General features: G+C 47.4%; 3 protein-coding genes and 2 non-coding genes across 6 annotated transcripts in view; 4 read left to right on the top strand and 1 right to left on the bottom strand.

The window, feature by feature from the left end:
• ELAC1 (elaC ribonuclease Z 1) overlaps positions 1 to 23,597 on the bottom strand; it is a 511,775-nt gene that overhangs the window by 453,897 nt on the left and 34,281 nt on the right. The window lies entirely within an intron of this gene.
• On the top strand, positions 11,452 to 15,843 carry RPL17 (ribosomal protein L17). Its single transcript, XM_086867561.1, has 7 exons — positions 11,452 to 11,558; positions 11,898 to 11,950; positions 12,040 to 12,080; positions 13,235 to 13,369; positions 14,261 to 14,359; positions 15,109 to 15,300; positions 15,748 to 15,843. The coding sequence occupies exons 2-7, from the start codon at positions 11,911 to 11,913 to the stop codon at positions 15,793 to 15,795; spliced, it is 555 nt and encodes a 184-aa protein (XP_086723687.1). The 5' UTR covers positions 11,452 to 11,558; positions 11,898 to 11,910; the 3' UTR covers positions 15,796 to 15,843.
• Positions 11,752 to 11,820, top strand: LOC111941179 (small nucleolar RNA SNORD58). Its single transcript, XR_002869887.1, has one exon. It is a non-coding gene; the product is annotated as a small nucleolar RNA SNORD58 (small nucleolar RNA).
• On the top strand, positions 15,368 to 15,436 carry LOC111941178 (small nucleolar RNA SNORD58). Its single transcript, XR_002869886.1, has one exon. It is a non-coding gene; the product is annotated as a small nucleolar RNA SNORD58 (small nucleolar RNA).
• On the top strand, positions 16,252 to 19,488 carry CZH18orf32 (chromosome Z C18orf32 homolog). Of its 2 annotated transcripts, none has more exons than XM_086867562.1 (4): positions 16,252 to 16,321; positions 16,742 to 16,828; positions 18,409 to 18,650; positions 19,296 to 19,488. In XM_086867562.1, exons 3-4 carry the CDS (start codon positions 18,423 to 18,425, stop codon positions 19,368 to 19,370), a joined length of 303 nt encoding a protein of 100 aa, XP_086723688.1. In that variant the 5' UTR covers positions 16,252 to 16,321; positions 16,742 to 16,828; positions 18,409 to 18,422; the 3' UTR covers positions 19,371 to 19,488. The 2 variants fall into 2 exon arrangements, with proteins under 2 accessions (XP_086723688.1, XP_023802312.1); XM_023946544.2 differs by having other exon boundaries at positions 16,304 to 16,615.

Raw genomic sequence — 23,597 nt, 5'->3', positions numbered from 1 at the left:
GTAGGATTTACAGGATAGGAGGAGGGGAGAGCAAGGGATCTCTGTCTCTCTGTTTGTATTTTTTTTTAGTTATAAAACAGTTACTATTTTCAATTACAAAACACAGGCAGTATAATCCAATGGAATTTATGCTAGTTTCCCACATCTTCTGCCTAGTTTCTGAGTCAAGAGGAGAGGTAGTGAACAAGCTGAGAGAGGGAAGGGTGGCTCAGATGGCAGCAACCTCAGGGTGTGCTCAGCTGGGGCAAAGGCCTGGGAAGGACCCCCACATCAGATGAGGGTGCAGAGCTGACTGCACTCCAAGAAGTCTGAGATCCTGGAGAGACAGCTGTCCAGTGGAACATCATCCCAGGTTAATCCTTGTATCACCCTGTGCCTGCTCAGCCCTGGAACACTTGGTTTCTCATCATCCCATCACACCACAATTATTTTATGCTTAGTGCTTGCTGCAGAGGGAGGGACATATTATTTCCGTGTCACAGTTTCTGCTCTGGATGTTTTTGTTCTGATAGGGTCAAACTGGGGTGAAAACAGGCCATGGTATCTTTGTTTCACTCCTTACCCCGCTCCTTATCCCACAAAATTTTGCCTCCCCTCCTCAGCCTTTCAAATACATCCCCTCTATGAACACACTTTATAGAACCAATACTTCATACCCCTGTGTAGGTTTGTTTGCTTACAGAAGAGCTAATCTCCACCAGGTTATGAAATCAGCTCACATGCTTCAGTGGCCTTACCCACTATTGATATCCCTGTTCGATCCCCGTTGAGCTCTCTTTGTTGGAGGTAACCCCTTCTCCTACTCCTTCTAAGCTGATTTCTTAAGCCACCTCATTCAAGTCCCACATCCCCATGGTATTTAGATGTAGTAAAAATGACTGGGGGGAAAATAAATGGCAGCCAGTGAGCCCACTAAACTGTCTGACTATTAATGGTCCTGTTAGTTGCAAATTTACTTTACCACAAAGCCCCCAGCATGTAATCCTTAGATGAATGCCTTTGATTGTGAGGGAATATTTACAGCTGACCCTGCCAACAGTCTGCAAACCTGCAATGGGCCTCCTGTCCCACATTAAATCCGCTGGCATCTGTTCCTGGGTTCTTATCAAACACATGCTCTGTTGGTGCAGTGTTTGGGCTGTAGTGCTCACGGATACGGTGGGCCTTGAAGAATAAATCCCCGCATTCCTGAGAAATGCTAATTCTTGTGAACGTTGTCACACAGGGTTACAGTTTGTACCTGTCTCCAGGCATCGCCATCCACTGGGAGGTTTCCAGGAGGCTTTGATCCCTGCTGGCTGCCCCCTCCCCACGGCACAACCCCGATCCTACCTCTGGACCACCCTTTACCACAGATAAAATTCTTCCTTCTTCAAACTGCTGCCGTTTCCCTGGACATATTCCCAGGGGAAACAGGAGTGATTTTCATGATGGTTTTTATCTCTTTTTGCCCCTGCCCATGTCTTGCATGAGACCCTCAAGTTATCCTGCCCTCCTTTAGCCCCAGCAGTGCTGTGCAGGAGCTCAGGCTGGAAGCCAGAGAGAGCTCTGTGTGTCCTAACGCCTGTTTGCTGTGCCCAGGCAGACAAGTGAAATTCAGCTTGTCATTCCCAGCATGTCTCGTGGTCTGTGAGATGGATCCAGGCTGCTTGGCTGCTTTGTGTCAGACAGAAGACCCAGTGGCGTGTGGTGGGCTGCTCCATCCACTCTGCAGACAAGGATGCCTTTAGATCTGCACTGAGGAATAACGTGTATTTTCTCTCCCCTTATGTTTTTACGCAAAATTCACAGTTTTCCATCCAAACTGGATGAATGCTGAGCATGTCTGGGCTTGAACATGGACTTGGAGCCAAGTCCATTGGCAGTGTAGAGGTGTTGTGGGTAGCCAGAGGGATATTTGCTCCTGCTCCTTTCTGAGATCCTGTTTTGGTGGGATTGGAGAAACAACTCAGCTATCCTTCAGCCGGTGGATAGCTGAGGCCTCAACAGAGCTTCTGCTTTAAGTCTCCTGCATCCAGCAAAGAAAAAATGCTAAAATAAGAGGAGCCTGGGACTGCTAGAGAGTCCAGAGAGAAGCTGATAGGACAGCTGTTTGTTTTAGGGATTGCTTTAGAGTGCATATCCTTATCCAAATGCTTCTTCTTCCAATCTGCAGGAATTTTTGGCCCAAGTGTGGAGTGGATATGGTAGCACCACCAGCGAGGTGTAGCCAACACTGAGCAGGGCTGCAGCACCAGCAGAGACTGTAAGAACTGGCAGAGCAGGCAGTGGCCCTCCTTCCCACTGAGATGGGTCTGTTGGACTGGGCAGAACTCTGGCTACGGGATTATTTCTGGTAATTAGCAGGTAAAAAATCTTGGTGTTTGGCATTTTGGTAGAATAATGAGTAAGCTGAAATCTCCTTCTTTTCTGAAAACTCTCCAGACTAATGCCCAAACCAGTTATCTGGAGGCAGGTTGGAAAGTGCTTGAAGCAACCTCATCCAATGGAAGGTGTCCCTAGAGTTTGGAAACAGGTGGATCTTTAACTTACGCTCAAAATGATCCTATTATTCTATTATTGAATTTCAGCACTCCTAAATCTACTTTAAATCTATCTCAGGCTTTCAAATCTGATCCTATAAATCTGGGTGGACACCAAACCCATTGAACTCTCAGCATGCCAGTCCACTTCCAGTATCTACTGGAAAAAAAACCAGAGTTTTTTATTAAAACAAATTAATTTGTTACTTACTTTAACAAAGCCCAGTAAAAACATATGTTAGTTCTCACCATTACCATTAATTTGTACCCAAGCTTTATGGTCACAAATCTCGGGTAATTGTTTCTTCCTGGGCAGTTGTTGAGTCAGCTCACACAAGTTCTTCAACTATTTCTGGTCCTGACTGCTGATTCAGCTGGTGTTTAGGAGACCCTGTGGCAGTATTTCACTGTGATTCACACACCAAAGAGGAATTGTATTTTAAACCACAAACATAGACTTTACGCACTAGCTTTTGTGTGAAGAAAAAGGGTGACAAACAGCTTGAGGACAGGAATAAGCTGCACAAGATGTGGCTGTGTATCATCAAGGTCAGTGTCATTTGTTCTCCAGCACCCTGTTCTTCCTTTACCCTCCTCTTTGAACCATTTGTCTCCAATCCATGCAGAGTGTAGAGATGGGATCTGCCTGAGATAGGGGAAAGCCTCAAGTCACCCTTGGAAATACAAGGAGTCTCCTGCTTTCCTCAGGAGTTGGCTTTACTTACACCAACAGTATTACTCATTTTGGTTTTCACCAGGTTGCATATTTTACTTTGACAACTCATTGGTTATCCTATCCCTGAATCCATTCTTATTACTCAATATCTCAATGAAAAGGACACCTACCACGTCTATTTGCAGAGTCTGCAATGGGATGATGGGATGCTGGTCCTCATGAGGCACTGTTTCACCTCCTGGCCATTTCTTTCTAATTGCCTAACTTCTCCCATTTATTGTGTTTATCGAGTGTGTGGAGCTTATTAGGAAGAATCAAAGGCCCTGTAATTAATTAGGAAGAGTTTGGGGCATTTCTTAGTGCCTTGAATTTATGTTCCTGTCTATAATGTACAGATGCTGCTGACATTCATCCCAGGACTTCCCAGTCCAAGGCCAGACAGGCAGAAAGACTGCAGTGACAGCAGGGGAAAAACAAAAGGGCTTCCCTGTAGAGGTCAGGCATACCCTGGGCTGCATCACCAGCAGTGAGACAGGCAGGTAAAGGTGGGGGATTGTGCCCCTGTGCCCCTGTGCTCAGGTGAGACCCCACCTGCAGAGCTGCCCCAGCCCTGGGCAACACCAGCACAAGGACGTGGAGCTGCTGGAGCCGGCCCAGAGGAGGCCACGCAGCTGCTGCCAGGGCTGGAGCCCCTGTGCTCTGGAGGCAGCCTGGGAGAGCTGGGGCTGCTCCCCTGCACAAGTATTCAGGCTCCAGGGAGAGCTGAGAGCCCCTGGCAGGGCCTAAAGGGGCTCCAGGAGAGCTGCCCAGGGACTGGGGACAAGGCCTGCAGGGCCAGCACCCAGGCAATGGCTTGCCAGTGCCAGAGGGCAGGCCCAGCTGGGATATTGGCAAGGAATTGCTGGCTGGGAGGGTGGGCAGGCCCTGGCACAGGGTGCCCAGAGCAGCTGGGGCTGCCCCTGCATCCCTGCAGTGTCCAAGGCCAGGTTGGAGCAACCTGGGATGGTGGAAGGTGTCCCTACCCATGGCAGGGGGGTGAAATGAGAGGATTTTTAAGATCCCTTCCAACCCAAAGCATTTTGGGATCCCATTCTATGATATACTTCACAGAGCAAGGGTGGCATCCTCTAAGGAGGGCCTGCTGGGCAGGTAGGACAGAGGAGCAGTAGCAGCCCTTGTCCCCAGTCTGCAACATAGGGGCAGGACTCATCCCATTAATCAGCTCTCTGAAGGGAGCTCTCCTTGTGCAATAACTTGTGCCTCCCATCCCATGCAGGATGCAGGTCCAGCACCTGAGTGACACACAGAGCAGCTGGTGACCGAGGGGTGGGGGGGGAGCTGGAGGTGTGCCGCCTCTAGGGGCCCCCTGCCACAGCCTTGCCCTACCCATCATATGACCTCCCCAAGCACCGCATGTGACTGGGCCAGCACGCTGGAAAGACCAGGCAGAGCAGAGGGGAGAACTGGAGAGGGGGAGGGCAGCACAGCTAGAGGGGATTAATAAGCTAGACAGATAGGGAAAGGTTTGAAAGAGGGGGCTCGTGTCAGTTGTTGCAATAGCAGAGGGAAGTAGCTGGATGACTGGAAAACGGGCATGGAGCAAGATGGGAGGGATGACCTCAGAGGTGACATTTGGGATCAAAGTAGTTTACGTCTTGTGGAGAGGAACACACTGCAATCATCAGAGCTGGAGAGATCAGAAACTCAGGAACAATCCCTGACCATAAGAATAGTAAGGAATGACCACAAGAGCCACGCACTGAGATGAAAAATGAAGATGATGCTAAGAGTGCTATGGACATGAAGTTTAGATGTTCAGGGCTGTCGCTTCATGCTGTGTCATGAACAGAAAGCTGTCTGCTGGCTGAAACTTTGGCACAGGTTGTGTAAATAGGCATCATCCAAGCTCATCATCTCCCAGCTCTGAGCAGAACTCTGTAAAGCCAGGTCCTGTCTGTAAGGACACTCCTGTCCCAGCTCCCTGCACACCCTGTCTGCCAGCCGGGAGGTGAAGATACCCTTGGAAGATAAAAGCAAATTTGGTTGTGGTTTATCAGCTGATCCAGAGGAGCTCTTGAGGAGCAGGGCAGCTGCAAAAACAGCCAACAGAGTTATGGAATCATGGAATCGCTTAAGGGTGGAAAATATCTCTGAGGTGATTGAGTCTGCCAACCCAGCACTGCCACATTAATAATCACGACTGTAACAGTGGAGAGGAGGAGGAGGAGGATTCTTTGATCTATTTTGTTTAGGAGATGCAGTGCAACAAAGGGAGTTTGAGGCTCTGTTTCACAGTACAGGGCACATTCAGCTTTAGAAATGTTGACAGGATTCACAGATCAAGAGAAGCTGAGGCTGGGAAGGGCCAGTGGACGATTCCCAGAGCAACTCCCCTGCAACTCAAGGCAGAGTCAGCCAGAGCTGGTTGCCCAGGATATTGTCTCTGGCCCACCTGCTTCAGGGTTCAACCATTCTCTTTTGTTTAAACAGAATTCCCCATACTTTAATTTGTGACTAAATTGTGGGCAATATCTCTGGTTCCAGAGATAATTTAGGTTTCATTAATCAAAAGCACATTTAAAGCACTTCTCGGTTATGTGCTAGACAGGTTAGGCAAATATAAACCCAGGATTTAATTTATCCCAGAAAGTGTTTGTGATCAGGCACTTACATGATGTCGTTATTCACTCATCACAGATTTTGTGCATTCCTGGCCATTAAAGTGAGGAACTAGCAGTCACAGACCTCCACAACTTGCGTAAATGGGTTTGCTGTTAAAAACTGCACTGAACAAACACAAACTTCAGCTACAAGGTTATTTAATCACACAGGAGGTTTGTTTATCCAGTGATTCCCTCCTAGCTGGGTGTGTAGGGGGTGGATGAACCCATAGCTCTGGACAATAAGCCAAAAACATTGAGTATTAAGACAACATCACCGATTGCTATGGTTTGTTTTTTTTTGTTTTGACTATGATCCTGGCAGGCAGGTCACCAGCAACATGCGGAAGGTGCTGTGGCTGCTGCGTCACACTTCAGCAGCGGTGATGGCGAGGACAGATGAGGACAGATATTTGACTGTCCTGACGCTCCCCAGCTCTTTCCTCACCCCTGCTCTAGGTACAGCATACACACGACAAAAATTATTCAAATAGGATGTGCAGCTATTCTCTCCCTGTAAAGAATTGCCTGTATGTTAGGATGAGTCGTAGGGAATAAAAAGTGTTTTGGTTGTTCACATGTTTTAGATGTTTAACTCAAAGTGAGTTATATATTCACATGCATGTGCAGATATATGCACATAAATATATGCATATAAATAACTTATCTGCTTAAGTAAAGATCTCCTGGCTCCCTATGGAAGCATCTCTTCTTGAAAGTTACAGGGTAGAATATGTAACATAATTGAGCTCTCTAAGTGAACAAGACAGAATTACTGATGCAGAGCAAATCTCTGATGAAGGTCAGTCCATCATTTGGAGGTACATTTTCCCCTTTTCCATGGAGTGATAGGACAAGGGGCAATGGCTTCCCGGTGCCAGAGAGAAGGGAAGAAGGGATAAACAGGATATTGAGAAGGAGTTCTTCCCTGTGAGGGTGGGCAGGCCCTGGCACAGGGTGCCCAGAGCAGCTGGGGCTGCCCCTGCATCCCTGCAGTGTCCAAGGCCAGGCTGGACAGGGCTTGGAGCAACCTGGGATAGTGGAAGGTGTCCCTGCACATGGCAGGGAGTGGCACTGGGTGATCAAGTCCCTTGCAACCCAAACCCTTCTATGATTCTGTGATTCTATAATCTTGCTCCTGTGACTCACTGCCTGGGTCAGTAGATTTGAAGTTGCTTGTGGAGAGCCCTTTAGTGAAGAACTTGTCTACCATATGTTCAAGTGCCACAGTTTTGCTGACTGTGGGAGGAAAAGGCAAGTATTGGGGGTGAGCTGTGCCTCTGGAGCAGCCATGCATCTGGGACAAGGAGGGCAGGAGACCATAGGCTGGTCAGCAGAGAGGATTTCACAGAAATAAGGTGCAGACAGCTGTCTGAAAGCCTCAGTGTTTGCAGCATTCAAGCTGGTTTCAATTTAAAATGTCTTCAAGATTTTCTGCTTAAACATTAGGACAAGGAACCATTTGTGTGTAATTTCATGAATGACAGTTTAATATCCCCACATAACCCTTGGACTCCAAAAGCTGGGTCTCTAAGAGAAATGCCAAGATATCTCAAAAAAGATTTGAGGAATTGGCTTCCATTCCTGTGCAAAGAACAGGTCAGGCCCTCTCCTGTAGAGGAGCAGATACGGGGTGTGTTTTAGCGAGCTGGAGTTAAGCTTGGTCAGTCAGCCCCAGTGTTTCTGTGTGTTACAGGGGGCTTAGCACAGCCCCTCCTGTGGCTGTTAGAAGCCCCTCTGTGAAGTGACCACCCCAAGCCAGGTGTGTGCTTGAGCTGAGTGTCAGGCTGGAAGGTGAGCAGGAAGGTCCCCTGGTTGGAAATGAACTCCATGTGGTTTTAGAGCTGCCACAAAGATATAACCCCAGACAGTGAAAACATAACTCCAGTCTTGGAGCTCACCTGTCCCTCTGGTCAAGAGGGATGATGACAGTCAGGGACATTGGCTAATTGTCACATTTGGCTCCCAGTAGCTCTGATAAGGCAGCTTGTTTACTCACAGCTAAAGACACAAAAGGACTTATGTGAGGCAATGCTCCTGTACCTGAACACTCCCCAGTACCTGCTGGGCATTTCCATGGCAGGATAAGGGGTGCAGCCCCGTTCCAGCCCCAGGAGCACAGCCAGAGGAGAGAATCATGGGGTCAATTAATGGTTTGGGATGGAAGGGACCTTAAAGCCCATCCAGTTTCACTCCTGCCATGGACAGGGACACCTTCCTCTATTGCAGGCTGGTCCGAGCCTCATTCAGCCTGGCCTTGGACACTCCTAGAGTTGAGGCACCCACAGCTTCTCTGGGCACCCTGTGCCAGGGCCTCACTACCCTTACAGCCAGGAATTCCTTCCCATCTAGCCCTGCCCTCTGGCAGCAGGAAGCCATTCCCCCTTGTCCTGTCCCACCAGCCCTTACCCCATATCTCTCTCCAGCTCTCCTGAACCCCTTTAGAAGACTCTGCTTGGAGCCTTGTGCAGGTGAACACTCCCAGCTCTCCCAGGCTGGCTCCAGAGCAGAGGAGATGGCAGAAACCTCTGTTGCCACTGTGATCAACCCTTCACAGGAGGATGCTCTCAGCAGGAGCTCCCAGAGCACAGAGAGGAGGCTCTGCTCAGTCAAAGCACAGCTGGGTGTTTGCTGTCCATTCTTGCTGGGACAGCAATGTCTCCCTGGGCGTGCACAGCTCAGACTCTGGGGCTGGGCAGTACAGAGAGGGCAGCAAGAGGAATGACAGCAGCAGAGTCTGAGGTAAAGTCCTGTGGATTTGAGGTTCCAGTACAATTATCAGGCAGCTGCTTCCAAACTTTTCAAGAATACAGTTTTGGACTTACCTGCCTGAATTTTCTGCTTAGGATCTGAAAGCTCTCTTGGAGTCAGCTCATAAAACCCAAATATCCCAGGCAGGTGGCAAAATGGAGGAATAACATAATGAAATCCCAACTGGAGCACAAGCTGAGCTGCCTCAGCCCTGATCCCAGCACCAGGTATGTGCTAGGCTGCCCATGAGAGCTCTTATCAAGCTCCCAACAAAGCTGAAAACGTGCATCTCAGGGAAGGGGTCACAGCCCCGAGGCTGCCGGAGCTCCAGGAGCATTTGGACAATGCTCTCTCAGGGATGCACAGGCTGGGATTGTTGGGGTGTCTGTGGGGCCAATAGCTAGACTCCTGGTGAGTCTTTTCCAGCTCAGGATATTCTGTGATTACCTTCCACCATTCCAAACCCTTAACAGCTGAACAAAACAGTTCCACCTATAGGGAAACAGAAAATGTATTTATTTTGGGTTTGATTGATGAACACAGGTGATAATCTCCATCATGTGTCAAGTGCTTGTGTTTCACACCTCTCCTTCAGCCTTCCTTTAACGTCTCCTTGCTTTTGTGCTCTGCTGCCAAGAAGCAGCTGTGTGCAAAGATGCTTCCCGTGGAAAGACTGGGTTCCTGCTCCAGCAGGAAACAGAGGAAAAAGGAAGGGCAGAAATGAAGAAGAGTTGCATACAGGGGTGTTTGGAGAGGGGACTCCCACAGTATGGTGAGTAAGGCTGTGGAAGTGTTTGAGGACCTCAGCTGTAGCCAGTTTTAATTTGTTGTGCCTGGAAACTCAGTGCTATATACTGCTCCCCTAAGAAGCTGTGGCTGCCCTTGATTCCTGGCAGTGTCCAAGGCCAGGCTGGACAGGGCTTGGAGCAGCCTGGGATAGTGGAAGGTGTTCCTGCCCATGGCAGGGGGTGGGATGAGATAGTCTTTAAGGTTCCTTCCAAACCATTCCATGATTCTACAATAAAGAGAAGAAATAGTATATGCCCACACCCCAGCATGTTTTAGTCTTTGAGGGCAGTGCTTGAAAATTGCTTGGAGACTTTGCAGAGAGCTTCCCCAAAACCAAAGACAAAGGCACATTTTAAGGCAGGTAAATGGAGAGCTGCAGTAACAACTAGAGCTCTTAGGGGTTTTAGCCATGTAAATATTTGTGATAGCTCAAATATTTTCCTCTTCCCTTCTGGGTGAAATCCTAGCTGCAGAGCATTGGGGCTTTTTAGCCCTAAACAAGAGACCCAAAAATAGCCTTCTGCTCGTAGCATTTACATGGGCAGCAAGTTCTTCCTCTGGTTATTTCTAAACTCAGAGTTAAACCCAGACTCCCATGCTGGGGAGATGCCTGCACACCAAATTGCTGCCCTCTCAGGAATATCTCTTCTTTTTTTCCCCATTCTGTCATTTTTTTTCTCAATGAGTCTTTTGCTGCACCTGGGTACCATTTTCAGGAAACATTTTGCTTTTATTGAGCTGCTTCCCAAGCACTTCTAGTTGCAAATGCTGCCTCAAATGGGAAAAAAAAAATCTTTTATTTTAATGAGTCGGTCTGTGATTATTTTATAATGACGCAGTAAATACCAGTTGAAGTTTATAAATATGACTTTGAATGAATCTCTTCGTTATGGCCTCCTGGACAGCTCTGTGAGCAATGTGCTGCTACATTCCCATCCTGAGCTGCCATCTAATGGTGAAGGAGGTGATGACTGCTGGGATGAGAGTTAGATGCAACTATCTTAAAGGTCTTTCCCAAAAGTAAAAATTCTGTGCTCTCTGTTGGGGAGTCGGACTCTGCACCCTGAGAGCAAAGGACAGGACAAGAGGAAATGGACTCAGGTTATGCCAGGGGAGGTTCAGGTTGAACATCAAGAGGAATTTCCTTATGGAAAGAACTTGGAAAGGGCTGCCCAGAAAGCTATTGGAGTCCCCATTCCTGGAGATGTCCAATGAATGCCTGGACCTGGCACTGAGTGCCCTGGGCTGGTGACAAGGTGAGGATCGGGCACAGCTTGGAATCAATGATCTCCGAAGTCTTTTCCAACCTGAATGATCCCGAATGACTGAATCACCGAACCACAGAATATCCTGAGCGGGAAAGCACCCACAAAGCCCATCGAGTCCAGCTCCTCAGCAATCCCAGCCTGGGCACCCCTGGCAGCGCTGTCCAAAGGCTCCTGGAGCTCTGGCAGCCTCAGGAATGTCACCATTCCCTGGGGAGCCTGGGCAGTGCCAGCACCCTCTGGGGAAAGAACCTTGCCCTGATATCCCACCTGAACCTCCCTGGCTCAGCTCCAGCCGCTCCCTGGGTGCTGTCGGTGGTCACCAGAGAAAAAACATCAATGCCTGACCTTTCTCTTCTCTCACGAGAATGTTTTAAGTGGGATAAGTCTCCCCTCCCTCCACCTGAACAGGCCAAGGGCTCTCAGCCGCCGCTCATAAGGCTTCCCCTCACCATTTCTGTAGCCATCCTTTGTCGCTCACAGTTTACTATTTTTCTTATATTGCAGTGACCAACACTGCTCACAAACGTTCAAGTAAGGACGCACCAGCGCGGAGCGGCGCAGGGCAATCCCCTCCCTTGGGCGGCTGGTGGTGCTCTGTCAGATGCACGCTGATTTCCTCACTAAAACCACCTGCACCATAAGCTGAGGATAAATACGGCGGTGTCTTTCGCCATAGCAGCGTGAATACCGCGATGTCTTCCCTCACGGTAAGCTTTAATCATAGCGACAGGGAAGTGACGCGCTCAGCACACTCCGCCCTCACGGCGGGGCCCCGCCGCCATGTTGGGGGCGGAGCGGTCCCGGGGGCCGTCCCCGTCCGAAAACTCGCGAGACGTGCGCGCGCTCACGGCGCGCCCCGCCCTTCCTCTTCCTCTGCGGCCGGCGCCCTGAGGTGAGGAGCCATGATCGGGTGGTCCCGCGGCGGCCGCCGCCATCCGCCCCCATCCCGCCCCATCCCCGCCGGCACTGGCATCCCGGACACCGGGATCGCTGCGACATGCGCGGCACCCGCGGTATTCCCCGGGATGGCGCGCGGGAGGGCGGGCGCGGATGCGGGGAAGGGACAGGCCTGAGAAAATTAATGGCTGCGATGATGACTTTCTTAGGACACCTTTGGATGTAACTATGAAAAGAACGCGTAATTCCTGAGCAGCTGCGGCAGTAAGGGGAGCAGTCCAGATCCTGCCTGCCATTGTTGGAAGTTTAATATGTTTTAATTGGTGTTTTTCAGCTGAGCTCTCAAGATGGTGCGCTACTCCCTGGATCCGGAGAACCCCACGAAATGTGAGTTGCTGTTTTAGGAGCGTTCGTGTGGGATTGCATGGAAGCCAGTGAGATTTTGATTCTAAAACTTGGTCTTTTCTCTCTTGCAGCATGCAAGTCACGGGGATCTAACCTGCGTGTGCACTTCAAGGTAAGGAGTGTGTGATTAGCAGGAATTTTAAATTCATTTGCTGTTTTACTTGTTTTTTGTTAGTTAAAAGAAGCCCTGATTGGCTTGGATTGAAAGGGATTGTAAGGAAAATCTCCTTCCATCCTCTGCCGTGTTTAGGGTCTGGACTCCCGTCCATCCTGGCCCTGAACACTGCAGGGATGCAGGGGCAGCCCCAGCTGCTCTGGGCACCCTGTGCCAGGGCCTGCCCACCCTCCCAGCTAGCAATTCCTTCCCAATATCCCATCTATATCCTTTTTTTAAAAAAGTGTCTTTTACTCTTCAGTCATTAAAGAAATTCGATTAGCTACTTGTAGTTGTCTCCATCCACAGAAAATAAGGAGTCTGGATCCTAAAATTGTCCTTTTAAGTAACAAAACTCAGCTAAACAGAGTGAATTTATCAGACACTGGGCTAGTATTTTGCGTGAAAATTCTCTAATTTCTCTTACTCTTTTTGGTTGTATGGTGTTTGGCACAAGGGCCTCAGTTCCTCTGGAAAAGGCTGGGGTGCAGAAATTTATTCAGGAGTGCTATTTAATCACATTCAAATTAGAATTTAGCAAATCGTGTTCTGCTTAGTGTAATAAGAAGTTTTCACTTTGATTTCTTTTATTTATTACTAACATATAGGATTATAGTTAAGAGTTGGCTTACACAATTAGCAAGTTCTGTTTAGAAAACTGATATTTTATCCTTAACTTTTTTTTTTTGAGCCTTCTCTTAAAATTCCGTTAGAGAAAATAACATTGTTAACATGGCATTTTAGTAAGTATTGGTCCCTCCAGATCTTGCTTTTTTAGATTAGTGGCCAAACAGGAAATAAAAAAAGTGTAAGTACTTAAATTACAATTTTATTAAGAGTAGCGAGTTTTCTGGTTAAATGTACCCACTGGGTTAAAAAAAAAAAAAAGTGCTACAGATTCAGTAGTGGCAGTCATACCAACAGAAGAGCAGGTAACAAAGAAAAAAAAGTATTAATTACTTTTCATTCTTTGACTTAGGTCTTATTTTTTGGTAAGTATTTCCTTTGTAGCCAAAAGAATTGTATCCAGGGAGGACAGAGGAGTGGTTGTGCTCATGCTGTCTCTTGGAAAGACTTGTTCAGAGCATCTTTCCTGTGCCTTGTGTTGGTAGAACACCCGAGAGACCGCGCAGGCCATCAAGGGCATGCACATTCGCAAGGCCACCAAGTACCTGAAGGATGTCACCCTGAAGAAGCAGTGTGTCCCCTTCCGGCGCTACAACGGCGGTGTCGGGAGGTGCGCCCAGGTGAGCTCCGGGGAAACGTGGGAAGGAGCCTTTGGCTGTGGGTGCTAAAGACGAAAAGGTGATGTAAAGATGGTGTGGACGTAGTCTGTCACTGCTGATGGTAAATTTGCAGTAAAACACAGAATCACAGGGTGGTTTTGGTTGGAAGGGACCTCAGAGCTCATCTCACTCCAGTTCCCTGCCATGGGGGACACTTTCCACCAGAGCAGGTTGCTCAAGAGGAAGGAAAGAGTGGCTGTTAATTCTAGAAGATTCATCTGCTTGGAGTGCCTGCATCTAGTTGGCAGCATAAAGTCAAGGGATTAAGTTTTGTTTGGTTTGGTCCATTCTAATCCATTCTAATCCATAAAATATGATCTTCAGCACAGGAAGGACATTGATCTGCTGGAGCCAGCCCAGAGGAGGCCACGCAGCTGCTGCCAGGGCTGGAGCCCCTGTGCTCTGGAGGCAGCCTGGGAGAGCTGGGGCTGCTCCCCTGCACAAGTATTCAGGCTGCAGGGAGAGCTGAGAGCTCCTGGCAGGGCCTAAAGGGGCTCCAGGAGAGCTGCCCAGGGACTGGGGACAAGGCCTGCAGGGCCAGCACCCAGGCAATGGCTTGCCAGTGCCAGAGGGCAGGCCCAGCTGGGATACTGGCAAGGAATTGCTGGCTGGGAGGGTGGGCAGGCCCTGCATCCCTGCAGTGTCCAAGACCAGGTTGGACATTGGGGCTTGGAGCAGCCTGGGACAGTGGGAGGTCTGTCATTGCCCGTGACAGGGACTGTATGAGCTTTAGGGTCTCCTCCAACCCAAACCATTCTGTGATAATGGCAAGTTAAAGGTGTATAAAAGGCAACTTGAATTGCTTTGTACCTGGCCAAAAGCAGGATTCTCATTGTTGTTCTCTGATTCCAGGCCAAGCAGTGGGGCTGGACACAGGGCCGCTGGCCCAAGAAGAGTGCAGAGTTCTTGCTGCACATGCTGAAGAATGCGGAGAGCAACGCTGAGCTCAAGGTGTGTTACTGCGCACAAAGTGGTGGTGTCACTGTCAGCACCAGTGGCTTGGGTGTCACTGACCAGAAGAGCCACTTGAAACCTGCTTTGTCCACAAAACTGAATTGTGTGGTGGCTTTGGTGTGGCTCCCTGTTAGAAGCAGGCTACCTGTGTCCTTCAAGTTAAAATGGCAGCAACAGTTTTTCACAGGGAAAAACTAAATTAAAAACTTTTCACACAAAAAGGTTGTTCAGATCTTTAAAAATCTGAATTCTGCAGACTCTTGGTCAGTTGCTGTCTTTGTTAAAGTGCTTAATTTGGTAGCTTTGTTGACAGTGTTGGAGTAATGGGTGACTCCTTTCAGTAACCATAAAATAACCATAGACAATGAGCCATCAGCATAATTTTAAGTTACTTGTGATGTGTGCAGGGTGGTCTTTGTGATTTTTAAATGGCACTTGTTCGGTAAGTCCTCATCTCCATGACTCTGCCAAGCTCAGCAGTTCCACTGGCAGATCCCTGGACAATCCTCAGCTCCATGGCATCACTAAGCTTGGCTGTGTCAGTGATGAATCCTTGGAAAACCCTCAGTGCCACAAAGCCTGGCTGTGTTAGTGGTAAATCCTTGGAAAACCATCAGCTCCGTGATGCCTCCAAGCCGGGGCGTTACACTGACCAGCAGTGGTGTCTGGGATGATTACTCGTGTTTTCACTGCAGAGAAGAATTGTTTAAAGATGAGAATGGGTCACAGATGTTCTTGCTTGCCAGGGTCTCGATGTGGACTCCCTGGTCATTGAGCACATCCAGGTGAACAAGGCTCCCAAGATGCGCCGGCGCACGTACCGGGCACATGGCAGGATCAACCCCTACATGAGCTCCCCGTGCCACATCGAGATGATCCTCACGGAGAAGGAGCAGATCGTGCCCAAGCCAGAGGAGGAAGTTGCCCAGAAGAAAAAGGTACTGCATGTCGTGTGCCCTGTTTCTGTAACACTGTTGGCAGTCAGTCTGGTCTGGCAGAGAGGGGTTGCTGTGATGACTATCTTAGGACACCTTTGGAATTCCCATGAAAAAAAGTAACTTGTTTCTGAGCAACCCCAAGCACTTGACACCCCTGAGAACCATTTTTTAATTGCACAGAGGGTTTGTTCTTTCCTCCCTCAAAGCAGCTACAGCATTCCCAGCCTGTGTGAATGAACCCTGGGTGGTGTGTGCAATGAAAAAAGTTTAATTTGGAGCCTACAAGCAATGTAGTGCTTGTAGGGATTCCTGATCCTGTGCAGGTGTGATGAGTGTATCATTCATGAGGGAGTTCCTGACAGTTCACAGCCATGTCTAAAAGATAACTTTGTGATGTATTGGGAAGACTCATTTCACCATATTCTTCTTTCTGTGTTTGTTTACCAGATCTCCCAGAAGAAGCTGAAGAAGCAAAAGCTAATGGCTCGGGAGTAAATCTGCGTGGACAGATGTACATAAATAAAACTTAAAAGTTTGGATTGATTGTGTTGCTCTGCTCTAAGTTCTGACCTGGTGCTGGGCATTTCTGTGGGACAGGGGCAGTGAATATTATAGAATCATAGAATGGTTTGGCTGGGATTTTTAAGGGCATCCAGTGCCACCCCTGCCATGGGCAGGGACACCTTCCAGTGTCCCAGGCTGCTGCAAGCCCTGTCCAGCCTGGCCTTGGACACTGCAGGGGCAGCCCCAGCTGCTCTGGGCACCCTGTGCCAGGGCCTGCCCACCCAGCCAGGAATAACCAATATCGGACCTTCACGCCAAGACCGCGTGTTCCCGCGGGGCTGCCGGGGCCATCCCAAATTCCCCACTTTCCCAAATCCCGGATAATCGGGAATGCTGGCCTTGTCCCCGTTCCCGCGGGTGGGGGCGGGGCCTGGCGCGCCACGTGATGCGCGCTGCCGCCTGCTATTGGCCGGAAGCACCGCCCCGGAAGCGCGGGGCTGTTCCGGTGCGGGCTCAGGTGGGTGCGGAGCACCGGGAGCACCGGGAGCAGGGAATGATCCCCGCATCCCACCTCACCCTGCCCTGCGCACCCCGCCCCGCTCCGCACGGCCCGCGCGGGCCCGGCGGCGCCGGTAACGGGGGGCTCACGGTCTGTACCGGCCCCAACCGCCCTCGGAGAGCAGAACAGCAACACCTGATGTGAGCCAGCCTCCTCGGCTGGCTCGTCCTTTATGGAAAACGGGGAAAACCCTGCGGTTTTGCCCTTTGGGGCGTTTTCCGGCGGCTGGTGACGAAGCCGTGCCGTGCCGAGGTTTGCTGGCCCGCGGGTGGGGGCTCACGGAGAGCAGCAGCACCGCCTGCCGCGGAAATTAACCCTCCGGCCGCAGCCTCACCACCTCCGCTCTCCCTCCTCTTCTTCTTTCTCCCTGCTAACCAGGTGGCGGAGCATCACCAAGTCAGCGCAGGAATTCATCGGGACGGTGTTTCACCTTGATCCCAGGGACCGCTGGTGCATCAGGCTGAGGTACGGATGATTTTTGGTCAGGAATTTTGACACGAAGCGGCTGCAGAGGCAACACAACACGTGCTGTTTCCCTCGGAGGGAGCATGCAGGGACACAGCACCCAGGCAATGGCTTCCCGGTGCCAGAGGGCAGGCCCAGCTGGGATATTGGCAAGGAATTGCTGGCTGGGAGGGTGGGCAGGCCCTGGCACAGGGTGCCCAGAGCAGCTGGGGCTGCCCTTGCATCCCTGCAGTGTCCAAGGCCAGGCTGGACAGGGCTTGCAGCAGCCTGGGACACTGGAAGGTGTTCCTGTCCATGGCAGGGAATAGAAAAAAAATTATTTTGAAGCTCTCTTTCGACCCAGATAATTCTGTAGTGATTCTGCAGCCTGAGGTGTTCCCTCCACCCACTTTCTTAAGCTGCTGGATGAATCCACATTTTGCTGGAAATTTAATATTTAGGAAGCTCTAGTGGAGACAGTATCTGATTTTATTTTTTTAATTAATTTAACGGATTAACTCGTTTGTGTTGTTTCACTATAACATTCTTCTCAGACTTCAGAGAGTAGATTTAAACTGTATTTGAAGCAGCCAGAACAGAACCTGGAAGTAGCCAGCTGGAAACTGTTTCACTGTTTTTCCACAAGGCTAAAACTCTTCAGGATAGCTTGAAAAAAAAAAGCGAAACTGGTCCCTAGTGAAGTGTGTGCATCTGCTTCTTCATTCTCCATCTTGGAAAGCTTTTTTTTTTTTTGCTTCTTAATGTAAGAACTGAGATGTCAGCAGCCTAGAGAGGAGGACTGTGAAGGGCAAAGTTGTGTGGCAGCAGAGTGTGTCTAATGTATTGTTTGTCAGCACTGGCAGGAACAGGTTTAACTGTTTAACTGCTTCCTCTCCCAGCTGGACCTCTCTGCCCCCTTGCTTTGCTTTCCTGCTTTTTTTTTAATCATAGACTCCAAGGTGCAAATTTTGAAGACTTGTGGGGTTTCAGGAAGAGGGCATGGTTCATTTTCTGATAGTTAATTTTATAGGGTTGGTCTGGGATCAAGTGAGGGCAGAAGAAAGAAAGTAACCCATATTCCAATTCTCTCAAATTCTGACTGGAATTTTTTTCCCTTTTCCCACTGTCCTGCCCTTCAGTGGTGGCAACCCATTGGATGGATTTCTGCTGTCTAATTTTTCCTTAAATAAAAATGGATTGAGCAAAACAAACCCTTTGGACTCTTAATATAGCAGGCACTAAATAGCAGGGCTAATATTGGCAGCTTACTGCTTAAACTTTTTTGTGTGGTTTAAGCAGAAACTCTTTCCTGAATTTGTTTTGCTTAATTGCATCTGTAGGACTGATGAATTAATAGCAAACTGTTCTGGTTTTTCCATTAAAATGGCAAGAATATTCCCTCTGTTGGAGGCTTCATAATATTAGAACACACATCATTTTTGAAACTTTAGCAGCTAATTTATAATTAAAGAATAATCTACGTTTAAATATCAGATATGTGTTTTATTTACTGTGTGAATACCGTTTTCTCAGCTTCTGGCATACAAACACTGCTGCCCTAAGCTGTTTTTTCCCCCCCTCTCTCACCATCTCTCTTCCAGGGTAAGAAGGAGCCATGGTGTGCATTCCCTGCATCGTGATCCCTGTTCTGCTCTGGGTCTACAAGAAGTTCGTGGAGCCCTACATCTACCCCATGATCGCGCCCTTCATCAAGCGCATCTGGCCCAAGAGGGCTGTGCAGGAGCCAGACAACTCCAGGCAGGGGCCAGGAGGCAGCGCTGGGGACCCTCAGGGACCTGCAGCCGCCAAAAGAGACTGGGAGGATGAATCTGGAAGCCAAAAAGTAAGATTAATTCCCCCAGCTAAGCAGGGAAGCTCCGGGATGAGCCACCCAGTGGTAGCTCAGAGCAGGCACCACAGGAGGGTGAATAATTTATTCATTGGGTGTGTTAACAGATGTTTTGTATGAAACAGCAATTACCACTACTGTGCCAGCTAGAAATGGTTGCTTCAAGACAGCTTCTTGGTCTCAGAGGAATAGGAATTGTGCCTGTATCCTGAAACAGCGTAATTATTATTATTTTTTAACAACTGGCTGTTCTTGCAGAGAAGAAAAAAGTCAAGCATTTGGTGAATCCCAACAGATGTATGAAGCAGAAATTAAAAACAGCCCCTCTCTTCAGCCAGTTCTGCCACTCAAAATGGGGGAGGATGCTTAATGCATATAAATTATGCTTTTATTATTTATCTTCTATCACAACACAAGGCCTTGTAAATGTTGTCGCTGCCCTCATTTTTCCCTTCCCCCTGAGACAATAATCATCTGTAAATCTACACAGAAACCACCATTTTTGGTTCTTGCTCCATATTTCTTGGTAGATCTTTACTGGCCTTGCTTCTAAAAGCCATTTTTGTCACCAGCTGTTCCTGTTTTAGGTGTGAAGTTCTAATTTGACATCTCATTAATGACGCTGTTTTTTATTTGCAGTCTGAAAGCAATGGCATTGCAAATGGAAGTGCTGCAAAGAATTCCACAGCAGTTGATGACAAGAAAACAGCTTAAAGGAGTTAATTCCTAAGGATTTTACTCCCTCATGTCCAGTATGAACTGCTGATATTCCTCTCACTTTGAGACTTTATTCTTTGCACATTTTAGCTGAATAAAACCTTTATTGCTTGCAGGAGGAGGTCTCTTTTGTCACTAAAATGGCAGCTGGCTCATTTGTTTATTTAAAATATTTGAAAGCCGAAATTCTTTGTATTTTCTTTGCTGGGACTACTTTTCATCTACCATCTGTTTGGTGTGATTAGAGTTTAGGTTAAATAACTTAAGAATAAATCTATTTATGGAAGGTAAATGTATTTTAGCATCTTGATGTCACTAAGTGCTAGTGCAGTACTTGAGGCTTTCACCTTAAAGGCTTTATCTCTTCTTGGTGAAGAACTGTGGACTGCATTGTGACAAAAGCTCATAATTTATCTGTGAAGAATTTAGATTTTCATGTCAAATCTGTGGATGAGCTAAAGGAGTTATACTACATACAGATTTTATTTAGCTTACTAAAAGCAGAAAGTCTTGATGTGATACTTCCCTTAATTATTTTCCTTGAAATATTACGCCCTTTTTTTCCTGAAGAGGAGCAGCAGAGGCATGATGCAAGAGAATGTTGCTTTATGTTCTGTTGTAGTGATTTTAAATGGTGCAGTTCTGGCTTTAAAAAAAAAAAAAAAAAAAAATCCAACTAAAACCTCTTTAACATGCTTGTGGAATTTTCATTACAATAAACCAGGATTTTACTTAAAAATAAGTCGCTTCATGCAGTTATTACACAGAATCACAGCATTCTTAGAGCTCAGAGCTATAAATGCTTAAAATGGTGACAAAATCTTTGAAAACCTGGAGACAGGCCCCAGGCAGAAGGAAGTCCTAAAATAACTGAGCTCACTGGGCAAGCTTTTACTTCCTCCTGGGAAGATGGATTCTGCTGCTGACTTGCATCCCAGCTGTGAAGGGTTTTAAATGTCCCTGTGCTTAGTAAGGAATAAAAGTGGTAATTCCTGCTTTTTCCTGTCTGCCAAACCAGAGAGCTCTTTAAAAGATTAAAAAGGAAACCATTCTAGCAGTTTTAGATTGTTCTTTATGATTTAATTTCCCTAAAATGCTCCCTCAGGCACGCCTAAAAATGCACCTTTTTATACAGGCAGTCCCTGAACTGTCACTATGGTCCAGTCTTATTCTTGTGACTGATTCCTTTCACCAGTTAATTAACTACCCTGGTATCTGATTTTGCCCAGTGCCCCTGCAGAGGTGTCTCATTTCCTACCGGTGCCTGATTTGGTCGGAGCTGGTGTGAATTGATCCACAGCGTTCACAGCTCTGCCCCTGCAGCCACAGCCATGACTGCAATGAGCTGGGGCACAGACACCTCCGTGTTAATGACCTTGATTAATACTGTTTGCTCTTCCTTAACGAGCCACTCTGTTTGGACCTGAGTTTGGAATTGCTGTCTAACCAGCTCTTGTCTCATCTTTGGAACATAACCCCCATCAGATCAGTGAATCCAAGGATCATTTAGGTTGGAAAAGACCACGGAGTCCAACCTGTGACCAATCCCCACAGTGTCACCAGCCCTGAGTGCCACATCCACTCATTCCTTGGACAGCTCCAGGGATGGGAACTCCAACACCTCCCTGGGCAGCCCCTTTCAATGCCTGACCCCTCTTTCCATGGGGAAATCCCTGCTGCTCTCCCCCCTGTCCCTGCCCTGGCCCAGCCTGAGGCCGTTCCCTCTGCTCCTGTCCCTGTTCCCTGGCAGCACAGCCCGACCCCCCCGGCTGTCCCCTCCTGCCAGGGACTTGTGCAGAGCCACAAGGGCCCCCTGAGCCTCCTTTTCTCCAGGCTGAGCCCCTTTCCCAGCTCCCTCAGCCGCTCCTGGGGCTCCAGCCCCTTCCCCAGCTCCATTCCCTGCCCTGGACACGCTGCAGCCCCTCCATGTCCTTCTTGTCATGAAGGGCCCAAAGCTGGACACAGGATTGGAGATTTCCCAGTCATGCCCAGTCCAAGCTGCAGCTCTACAGCTAAATAAGAATATGTGTTCTGACATCCTGAGCATTGCTGAAGAGATTATCCCTTCCATGCTGTTTTAACATGCTGGGCGTCTCATAAACTGACCATAGAGTGTATTTACCTCTAAACAGCTGTGAACACAACAAAAAGTACAGCAGGAGCATTACTGGGGCTCCATTAATCTGTAAATGTACTCATTTATGAATTTATGAAGTCTCCATAATTCATTTTTTAAAATTACTTAGGATATTATTACAGAAGGAAATGCATTGAATAATAACATAGAAAATAAAGTATATAGTAAATTAGATTGCAGGCTGCACCAGGCTTCAAGCTGTGCACCAGCACTGTATTTAAACACCAGGCCTTCTGCAAAAGAAGGCCTTTTCTGAAAAAACTGCAAAAACTAAAACAGGCAGATAATGCAAAAAAAGATTATACATTTGTGGTCGCTGGAATGGTGTTCCACTGCTTTTCTTAGCTGCAGTTAAACCCTAAAGCGAGTAATGTACATCACAAAACTTTATGAGACACTTCACTGAAGTCCTGTCAGGAGATTTGTGTTATAACTCCTCTGGCCCTATTCTTTTTCAAGAATAGGTCAATAATCCTGTTGTGTTGTGAATAGTTAAATAAAAATCAAGTGAAAACAAAGGCCCAAGTCTGGGCTGGAGTGCATGAGGTCATCTGTTGGGATGCAAAGGAGTGCACAAAGCCTTTAAGAAAAATAAGCAGGTGGAAATTAAGGAAATTCTCATGTGAGGGAATAATATTGATCAAGTGAGTTGAATTTAACTGAGAGAATTCCCATGTGCTTGTTTCTCGCTAAAAACAAGATTTACAAAAGGTTTAGGCACCTGATGGTGGCATGTGGGCATCTTCCAGAATTTCCTAGACCAAGTATCAGCTTCATTTACACTGAAGACTTCTAGAAAATTTCAGAGTTGGCATCTTTAGGGGATCAAAGTACTGCAAATCTAGACCTAAGTTCTACAGCATTAAACTTGTCCGGCTTTATTTAAATACTATTGAGGAAATATAAATAAATCAATATTTGAAAAAACATCATTCAAATAAACTAATTTCAAGTAATTTTTTTCTTAATGGGAAGGTCTTATTGGGATGTGGTACCTTTAGTATGTTGGTTTGCAGAAGTTGCTGATTTCCAATAAGTTATTGAAAAACACATTTTAAAAGATACAAGTATATGCCAAAAATTCTTAAATAAAAATGAATTAATTTTTTGTTGCTGATTATTTTGATGGGCTTTATCCTGTGCTAAGAATGTCTAAACCGAAAATAAAGTTAATTTCTGATCTAATGACAGTAACATTATGCTGTTATTACCCAGATGTAGCAACCATGTCCCAGCTCAATTCTGGGAGCTGTTGGACTAGCTGCTGAGGTTCTCAAGAGTCATTGCTTCATGATTTCTGTACAAAACAGAACAGTTCTGTAGAGTTCTGTACAGAACATTATTGCTGAAAGAAAAGTGGCTTTGGAGGTCGCAGGTAAAGGAAATGAAGAGAAATGTAATTTACACTTAGGTTAACTAAAATCTCCTTCAGTGAGAAATAATTCTGTTCCATTAAACTGCCTAAGACATGAAAGAAGGGATTATCTTCTTTGTGCAGTTGTCTGATTGTTAGAGCATACGTGCTGGACCAAATCATATTTTGGTTGTAACAGACTGCCATTATTCCTGTTTTCAGTGAACCTGGCTGCAGTCATTTAATTGAAAAGGTCCAGAGGGCTATGTTTGCCATGGTGATTCTTTTGTGTTAGAAATGCCTTTAGATAGTAGTGCTGTATCTTTCTTTCACTGTTGTTTTAGAATTGTAGAATGGTTTGGGTTGGATGGGGCTTAAATCTCATCCAGTCCTACTCCCTGCCATGGACAGGGACACCTTCCACTGTCCCAGGTTGCTCCAAGCCCTGTCCAGCCTGGCCTTGGCATGACAGTGAAACATAAATTGACATGTTGTGAAATAGACATGTTTGTACACCCACTGGCATAGCAATGCTTGTTTTTAGCATGGGGATTGCTCCAGACAAACCTTTCCTTTGGTCACAGGGTGTTTCTTAGCTGTGCTGTTGACCATGCAGCACCTCTGTGGCCGCGGCCATTCCCATTGTTATAAATGAAATTAGAATTTTGACAACTAGGTCTTTTTGAGTTAAAAAGTTGAATTAAAAATGAATACAATTTAGTAAATGAAATAG

The sequence above is a fragment of the Cyanistes caeruleus genome, chromosome Z, assembly GCF_971803275.1.
Source record: "Cyanistes caeruleus chromosome Z, bCyaCae1.hap1.1, whole genome shotgun sequence".
Lineage (NCBI taxonomy): Eukaryota > Metazoa > Chordata > Aves > Passeriformes > Paridae > Cyanistes > Cyanistes caeruleus.
Note: the sequence above shows the minus strand (reverse complement) of the source record. Positions and strands in the feature narration are given on the sequence as shown.